We start from the raw sequence: 8,506 nt of genomic DNA, 5'->3' as shown, positions 1-8,506 counted from the left end.
GGAAAAGGGATAAGCCCCGAGTGACTTATGCCCGGTTATACCTAAGTGAACGGTCAATGACCCCCTTGGTGCATCCCGTGATGGCTAGTCAGGCTTAGCTATGGTGGGTAATGGCTATGTTGGGATCTACACCGACACGACGGTGTTCGAGTTGTGGTATCCTACTTGTGGGTAAAGTTGCACACCTCTGCAGAGTCAAGAATCTATTCGAATAGTCCGTGCCCACGGTATTGGGCGAGTTACGGTGTGGTCACATAACTAGTGTTTCTTTGGGATGGGCTGGTGTGAGTTGTTTTGGAATTGGTTCCGGCAGTTGTGCCGTATGCTACGACGGACGGGGAGTCCGGTAGCAGTTTTAATAACCTGAACTCTATGTTACTGCAAAAACTGATTTCTAAAAGGTTTTCCGTAAAATAAACCCCTGCATAAAATGTCGTTTTTCTGCAAATTAAACCGTAACCTTATCCTTGATTCACCTATGCATATTATTCTGTTATAACCCCCTCCGTGGGTGTGGTTGGACTTGCTGAGTACGTTTGTACTCACCCCACTCTTACTTTTTACAGAAGAAGACCCAGACTTCGTACCAGACGACGCCGAGTAGGGTTATCGTTCTACACCCAACCTTGCCTGTGGTACCGGTCCTGTCGAGATGCCTCCGCTGTCGCAGTACTCTGAGCCCGTGGTAGACCCCATGTGGTTTGCGGTCTGGTGTTATGTCGTAGCCTGGTTAATTATTATAATCATCTGTATCGAGTGTCCTCCAAGGTTTGTACGGTTTTGAACCATCTGATGTAATAAATGTGGCATCAGCCTCCTGGGACTGGTGCTTTGTATCACATTTAAGTCTTCTCTTATGAGGGGACGCTTCAAGCTAGCTTGTGGGGAGCGGTGGTGGACAGGTTGGGGTAGCACGTACACCCAAAGACCCGGAGGTGGTCATACGTCGGCGCGGTGCCGAAGAGGACGAGGTGTGGTGCTGCAGAGTCGAGTGTTTTGGTGGGTAGCAGGTTGAGAAGGTGGGTAGCAGTGGAGAGGGCTTCCACCCAGAAGGAAGGAGGCGCTGAAGCCTGAAACAGAAGGGAGCGAACAACATTATTAGTAGAACGAATAATGCATTCAGCTTTACCGTTCTAGGCGGAGATATATGGGCAGGACATGCGCAAGTGGACGCCATGTGTTAGGAAGAACGTGCGGGTGTTGGAGTTGTCAAACTCCTTACCGTTGTCGCACTATACTGCCTTGACTGTGACGCCGAACTGAGTTTGCACATAAGCGAAAAAATGAGTGAGAGTAGTGTATGTGTCAGACTTGAGGCGTAAAGGAAAAGTCCACAAATAGTGCGAATGATCATCAAGAATAACAAGATAATATTTAAATCTAGACACATTGACAACTGGAGATGTCCACAAATCACAGTGTATGAGATCAAAATTATTTGACGCACGAGATGATGATGCACTAAAAGGGAGGCGAACAAGAGGCCCAAGCTGACATGCATGACAAAGAGAGGACCCGCCATCACTGGAGCACGCCGGAAGGATAGGGGCGAGCTTGCTGAAAGCTTCGCGACCTGGGTGACCGAGGCGACGATGCCAGAGTGAGGAGGTGGAGGTGGCGAGCAGGGAGTGAGCAGCAGCTGGAAGATGCAGTGGATAGAGCGGCCCGGAGCTATTGCACCTGACGATCAGTTTTCTGGACAGGAGATCCTTCACAGAACAACCGGAAGGGTCAAACTCCACAGAGCAATTGTTATCGGTAGTGAACTGATGAACGGAAATAAGATTCTTAATAAGTTGAGGCGAAACCAAAACATTATTAAGGCATAAAGATGTATGAAGGTCAGTGGAGCCAGTTGCTATGACAGACAGAAGAGAACCATTACTGACAACAATAGAAGATGGAGTGAAAGACTGGGGTGGTGAAGAATGAGACAGGGCCGTCAAGTGAGAAGTCATATGAGATGAAGCACCTGAATCAAAGTACCACTCCGTAGTCTGAGGCTGGTTGAGCGTCATGGTGCTGAATGTCGAGGCGAGCGACTGCTGGTCCCAGGATGGAAGGCCAGCAAGTGGGTTATAGTAACCCGGGGCTGGGGCAGACCACTGGCCGGAGTAGGCAGTGCTGGGAGTCGGTGGAACCATCGGAGGCGGCTGTGGAGGCGCGGTCCGCAGGGCCTGCTGGTAAGCAAGTAGCGCCTGCTACTGCTGCGCCTGCTGTGGAGGGCGCACTGGAGGGGGGGCGGTTGCCCGGCCACATCTGGATGGACCCTATCCAAGGGTTCCAGAAGGTCGGCCAAGTGCCGGGCTGCTGCCCCCCCTTTGCACCACCGGAGGGGTGCTGAGAAGATGCGCCAGTGTCCTTCTTGTTGCCACCGCCGCGCTTGCTGCGGCGACTCTTGGAGGGCTTCGCCTGAGCGCCCCCGGAGCCAGAGCCGCCGCCGCCGCCCTTGGAGTTACCGGTGCCACCGGAAGGAGAAGAAGCAACGGCCTGGGTGGCGACGAGGGCAGTCGGTGTTGCCGCCTGGTGCGCGAGGGTGAGTTCCTCCAAGCGCAGGGCCTCCTTCGCCTCCAGGAAGGAGGGGAAGGGTTGGCTCCGCCGAAGGTGAAGACCGATGTTGGCGTAGCGCTCGTTGAGGCCTCGGATGAGGTTGAGGACGAGAGTCCGATCCGAGACGACCTCGCTGAGCGCGCCAAGGTCGGTAACCATCTGCTGGAGATGCCTGCAGTAATCCGTGATGGAGAGATCACCTTGGGAGAACCCGCGGAACTCGGCGTCGAGGTAGAGGGCGCGCGTCTCGCGGTTGCCGAGGAACTGTGTTTCCACGGCAAGCCAGGCGTCGCGCGTAGAGATGGCACCCACGGAGATGGTGTCGGCGGGATCATCGGAGTTGGAGCCGAGGATCCAGGACTTCACGACGCAGTCCATGCGCGCCCAGTCAGGTTGGGTAGCAGCAAGAGGGGCGTCGGAGAGGACGTGGTCGCGAAGGGAGAACTTGCCGACGACGAGGAGGAACTGATCCTTCCAGCGCGCATAGTTGCCGGAGACGTCGAGGACGACGGGGATCAAGCTCCGGATGTTCTGGACTGCCACCGCCAGCGCGTGAAGGTTCACGATGGCCGCAGCTTCGTGGAGTAGCAGGGCGTGGTGTAGATCGCGAGGCCCGGAGTCAGGAGGGGTGCCGTCGTCGTCCCTATCGTCGGTGTCAGCGTCGGAGGGGAGAGCGGCGTCGCGCTCTTTGGCTGCCGCGGCGGCCTCCTCTTCCGACTGAGCGGCGCGGGCTAGGGCAGCCTCGCACGCCGCCCGGCGTTGCGCCTTGGCCGCGGCCGCAGAGTCGGCGGCGGCCTTGGCGGCTTCGGCTTCCGCGGCGGCGGCGGCGGAGGGCGAGAGGGAGCCGGCCATGGCGGGCGCACGGCGGCTGTCTCGCGCAGGGGAGGAGAGAGGGCGCGGCACGGTAAAGGGCGCACGCGCAGAGGAGGGTGGGGGGGGCAGGGAGCCGGCGCTCGCGCAGGGGAAGGTGGACGCGGCACGGTGGATCGCCGGCGCGTGGGCGCTGCACGGCGAGGCCAGCGCGCTAGGGCAGCGGAAATCGAATCGGAAAAACCAGGACTCGTGATACCATGAAATAGAATGTGGCTTGAAATTGTAGATGCATCCCAAAGGCAATAGCCGAGTACATATAGGCAAGGAACCCTAGGGGTTTATGAAAATACAACCAATCAAGGGATCCTTGCCGTTTACACGAGGGAGCGTCTAAACCTAGGGCCGGCACACACATCCAGTGTGGATGGTGGCTAGGCGCCATGGGCCCTGAAGGCCAAACCAAACACAGCCCATTACGGGCACTACATAATCCTCTAACATTTTATATATTTCCAGCTTCTTATCTACGTTTGCCCTGTGCTGGTTCCCCCTTTTGAGCATATTAGATAAGATGTTTTACATGCAAAACAACTTAAAGAGGTTCATGGCTTTTGCAACAATCCGATTGCTTTTGCCTTTTGTAGCCTTTTTTTTTTGCATTTGCAGTTGCTCTATATTTTCCGATCTTTTACCCTTATTCTTCTTCACCTTTACCAAGATGTTTCTTTCCTATTAGCCATGTGTCGCAAGCTCGCAGCTGCCCTAGTCATAATTTCTTGCTTATTTGTTAAAGACAATATATCTGCCTAACTTAAAGAGAGGATATGACATTTAGTCCAGACTAATAAATAATAGAGAGTTGCATGTGATCTGATGGAGATGAGGATGTAATTTACAAGAATGATACTGCACAGATTATAAGGCATAAGCGCTTATTTCTTCCAGTTGCATCAAGTTTTCTGAGGGAACACTGTTTGCTTGGTGGCAGATACTAAACATGCGGCAAGTTGTCAGGCTCTTAAGTGCACTTGGGCACATCCCAAGGAACGGTTGATTGCACGAACTTAATAGATTAGGTGAAATCAGATGAAACAGTTAGCCAGTGCCACAGTAAATCAGGTGAAACAGTTAACGGGTGCCATACTGCAGCTAAAAAATGAGCTTATTTGTCCATTAGCGCCTACCAAGATTATCAAAGTTAATGAATTGCTTATTCATTTGGTTTCGCCATCATTTTTAATTTGCTGGTGTAATGGTTTGCGATTCTGACTTCCTGGTTTGGGCCCACATTTACCCTTTTTTTTAAAAAAAATGCTTCAGTCTTGAAAAAGTGCTAACTAAGAGGGGTGGTGCTGATCTCTCAAGAACCTCGAGGAAGGATGAAAGAACCGATGATCTCACAAGGTTGAAGCATAATATAACTGATGATCCTGCAAGTAGTTCGAACAAGAATAAAAGAATTGATGATCTTGCAAATAGCTGGAAGAATAATAAAAGAACTTGCTATGTGGAGGAAAGAAATTGGATTCATTGGTTTCAGGTCTGCTGACCCCCCCCCCCCCTTTTCCAGCTTTCTTTGAACATTCAGTTAGACTATATCATGTTTCTTTAGCTAGTTGATTGACTTGAATCAGGATTCAAATGGTTTTTACATTTTACTTTGTAATAAATATTATCTGCTTTAACCCTATTTGCAGCTTGTTTCATATGCTAGTTCTAATCACTTAGCATGGTTGTTCCATGTTTGTGGGTATGTTCGTACAGAATGATCTCTGATCTTTCACCCTGGTTATAAAAATATTAATCTTACATTTTGAATTATGTACAGAATTTTATGTGAACATTACTTAATGTATTTAGTGTTAGCATATGACCGTATTATTCACTTGACTTTGTTGCTCTACTACACATAGACGTTCTCAATGAGGATCCATTTTGTTATCTGGACTCCATGGGTTACCCAAAGATAGATATACCAACTGGTGAGTCAATGCTAGTGGATTTCTGGTTACTACACGTTGCATATTTTTGCAGTGTTTTGCCACTCACTGTTAATTTCCATTTATCTTTGAGCAGACGACTTGGTTTTGGTAAATAATTTTGAAGATACTTTCGGTGACATATATGGTGGTGGTGTCTGGAGTGAACTTAGTGAAACAGTTGCTTCCAACATATCTCAAAATGTTGTCTCACTTGCTTCATTCTATGGTAAATTTATATTGATGTGCCATTTTTCTCTTTCATATCTGTATTATTTCCATCATAACTAAGGAGTCTTGTTTGGTTCATTCTATGGTAATTTTACATTGATGTGCTGTTTACTCTTTCATATTTATATTTTTTTCATCACTAACTAATGCCCAAAATTATGGCATGCAGGGGAAAAACAGATATTTGCATGCACCGGTTTTTTAATTGAATGGAATGGTTGTGTGACTATTTTAACTTCAGCTAGCTTGGTCTCTGATTTTGTTGTTGACATGAAGATTGCTGAAAACTTGAGGGTTGGTGGTACTATCTACTCTAGTGATCCTTGTTCTTTTAACGCACCGCTCAAGACTTGCTATACCATTTGCAGATTGAAGTGTTGCTTCCAAATGAAGAGCGCAGAGTAGGGGCACTACAGCATTATAACTTGCACTACAATGTTGCTCTAGCCAATGTCAAGGATTTCTGTGCTCCTCACCCAGCAAATATTCAACAGCAGAAACATAATTATTCTGATACACTAGCAGCCATAGGGCGTTGCTTTGAATCCGGCGTATTAATGGCTGCAAGAGGGCAACACAAAGAGAAGCTAGGTAGACTTGATTGCAAATTGCTCCAGTACACCACATGTAGTCCCTCCCTCCCTCTCCCTCCCCCCGCTCTCTCTCTTTGGCTGTGTTCACTTCCCTTCCATTTCTCCAAACTTTCCATCACATCGAAATATTAAATATAGCAAATGATATATGCACGGAGTACTAAATGTAGGTAAATAAAAAAAACTAATTGTATAGTTTTGATGTACGTTGCGAGACGAATCTTTTGAGCCTAGTTAGGTCATGGTAGGACAATATTTACCACAAACAAACGAAAAGTGCTACAGTGTACTACAGTGTCCGATGTGACTTTTTCTACCACCTTTTCAAGGATCTAAACACACCCTCTCTCTCTTTTTACACTCTCTCCCTCTCCCTCTCCCTCTCCCTCTCTCTTTTTACACTGTTTACTGCTGTGCATCTGCTTGACAAATGAGCACTCCATGTCACCTGACTAGGCTGGGATTGGAGGGCCCCTTGTTGATTTTGCCGGGAAGTTTATTGGCATGGACTTGTATAGCATTAAATCTTATGCCATGAGAGGAGCTTGGACACCATTCCTATCGTCAGATGTGATCCTTGATGTCTTGGCATATTTTAAGACAAAACCGTATGCCATGATTTTCTTTTGTATTTAAGTGATTGTCATCCAACATATTCATTCAGGTGTCAAGGTAGCGTGCGTTTGGCCGTAAGCTGCTATGAGTAGTTTTGAGTCTCATTGGAGCAGGTCATCATGCATAATTTCTTTGTTATGTTTGACAGGACTGTTGCTGAAGTTGGCTTTGATGGTTATGAATCTAGTATGCTTGAGTGGGCTAGCAACTGTTGCTGAAGTTGGCTTTGATGGTTATGAATCTAGTATGCTTGAGTGGGCTAGCAACTGTTGCTGAAGTTGGCTTTGATGGTTATGAATCTAGTGTGCTTGAGTGGGCTAGCAATTGAGATGATAGCAGAGTTCATCCTAACAGGTATTCTGAACTTCTGATGTACCGCAACAACGTTCCGCATAATCTTTTGGGTTGCATTACATTGTCTTCAAATTGTTGTACAACAGCTGGCCTGTGCCCAAGGCAAGGTATCTCCCACGTGTAATTGCTGATAGATTATGTATGCCTAACCATGGAATTCCACCCGGACGCATCCGCCCTCCCCTGATGAAAATCGTCAATGGAGTGAAGTGTTGGTTCATGTAGAAGACACCAGATGTTCTTTACTCTGTTGGAGCGCTATTGCCATTTCTTAACTGGTGAACTTGTTGCACCTTGTTTCTTAGGTTATCTTTTTCCGCGATCGTGCCTGAGCACGTTTTTTATTAAGAAGAAAATCTCTTGATGCGGCCAAACAGAGCTTGACCAACATAAGAGCACAAAAAATTAAAAACAAAGAAAAACTGAAAAAAACACACACATAAGTGAGAATAAACAACGACAATACAGACAACAGCAAGAAACACGGGGGGACAACACGCTCACCCCCATTAGACCAAAGAAAACCACACCACTACTACAACCGAACCTGCAAAAAGAAACACAAAACACTATGGTTGCACAGGCTCTGTCGTAGCGCCAAGATTCCTAGCGGCAAAGCATCCGCCAAGCTGAAGAAGAACCACGGCAGCAAAGCATCCGCCCAGACCAAGAGAGGTGGCAAAGCATCCACCAGAAAGCACGACCAAATCAAACCTCGACGGCAAAGCATTCGTCCGAACAAAGTAGAGGTGGCAAAGCATCCACCTAAATGAACTTCGACCAGCAAGGCGGTAAAGCATCCGCCAGACTGAAGCGACCTGAGCAGCCAAAAGTGATGGTGAGGAAGATGAAGCGAAGGCATGATCGGAGGATGAGGTGAAAGTGGCAACCTCCACGACGCATGAACAAGGTGGGTAGGGTAGGCACCCCATAGCCCCAAAGCCGACAGAGCACTGACAGCAAAGCCTCCAAGGAGGAAGTGACGCCACTAGCGCCACCGTTGCCGAACCAGAAGGTCAAGGTTTTCACTCAGAAAACTTGCTGGAGAGGAGGGAAGAAGGGAGAACAGATGACGCTTTCAACATGGTAGACGGCGTTCAAGGGCGTCGACGTCATCCACCCACAAACAGGCATGGCTTTCGCCTGAACTCCCTACCTTCCCTCAAGAATGCGACGCCAAGGAAACCAGGCGAAGTGATTGAAATGGGACCGAGGAAGCCCACCAAGCCCCACCAAGTCGGACACCACAGCCAATCACCACCGTATGCGCAAGCACAGGGAGAGGAGGCGCGAACCGCACCGGAGCCGGCAGCGACCAGCCTTGCAGCCGGGCGGCGCCACCACGCGAGCACATGCACGAGGGGTGGGGTA

The 8,506-nt window shown here is 48.9% G+C and overlaps 2 protein-coding genes across 2 annotated transcripts; one reads left to right on the top strand and one right to left on the bottom strand.

The window, feature by feature from the left end:
• Positions 1-869: 869 nt before the first annotated feature.
• On the bottom strand, positions 870-3,837 carry LOC120689272. Its single transcript, XM_039971578.1, has 3 exons — positions 3,777-3,837; positions 2,104-3,281; positions 870-1,070 (listed from the first exon to the last, which is right to left on the bottom strand). The coding sequence occupies exons 1-3, from the start codon at positions 3,835-3,837 to the stop codon at positions 870-872; spliced, it is 1,440 nt and encodes a 479-aa protein (XP_039827512.1).
• Positions 3,838-5,314: 1,477 nt separating this feature from the next.
• LOC120689270 lies at positions 5,315-7,109 on the top strand. The gene is made up of 5 exons (XM_039971577.1): positions 5,315-5,345; positions 5,440-5,571; positions 5,743-5,867; positions 5,942-6,038; positions 7,027-7,109. The coding sequence occupies exons 1-5, from the start codon at positions 5,315-5,317 to the stop codon at positions 7,107-7,109; spliced, it is 468 nt and encodes a 155-aa protein (XP_039827511.1).
• The last annotated feature ends 1,397 nt before the right edge of the window (positions 7,110-8,506 follow it).

Source organism: Panicum virgatum, chromosome 9N, assembly GCF_016808335.1.
Source record: "Panicum virgatum strain AP13 chromosome 9N, P.virgatum_v5, whole genome shotgun sequence".
NCBI classification, from domain to species: domain Eukaryota; kingdom Viridiplantae; phylum Streptophyta; class Magnoliopsida; order Poales; family Poaceae; genus Panicum; species Panicum virgatum.
Note: the sequence above shows the minus strand (reverse complement) of the source record. Positions and strands in the feature narration are given on the sequence as shown.

What these genes read in the sequence shown, in the direction of transcription:
- LOC120689272 (XM_039971578.1), bottom strand. Translation starts at nt 3,837, where the DNA reads ATGGGCTGTGTTTGGTTTGGCCTTCAGGGCCCATGGCGCCTAGCCACC. An exon ending in AGCCACCATCCACACTGGAT is followed by an intron (nt 3,282 to 3,776) that starts GTGTGTGCCGGC and finishes AGGCTGCCCTAG; the next exon opens with CCCGCGCCGCTCAGTCGGAA. An exon ending in ACTGCCTACTCCGGCCAGTG is followed by an intron (nt 1,071 to 2,103) that starts GTCTGCCCCAGC and finishes CTTCTGTTTCAG; the next exon opens with GCTTCAGCGCCTCCTTCCTT.
- LOC120689270 (XM_039971577.1), top strand. Translation starts at nt 5,315, where the DNA reads ATGGGTTACCCAAAGATAGATATACCAACTG. An exon ending in AAAGATAGATATACCAACTG is followed by an intron (nt 5,346 to 5,439) that starts GTGAGTCAATGC and finishes ATCTTTGAGCAG; the next exon opens with ACGACTTGGTTTTGGTAAAT. An exon ending in AGCCAATGTCAAGGATTTCT is followed by an intron (nt 6,039 to 7,026) that starts GTGCTCCTCACC and finishes TTATGAATCTAG; the next exon opens with TATGCTTGAGTGGGCTAGCA.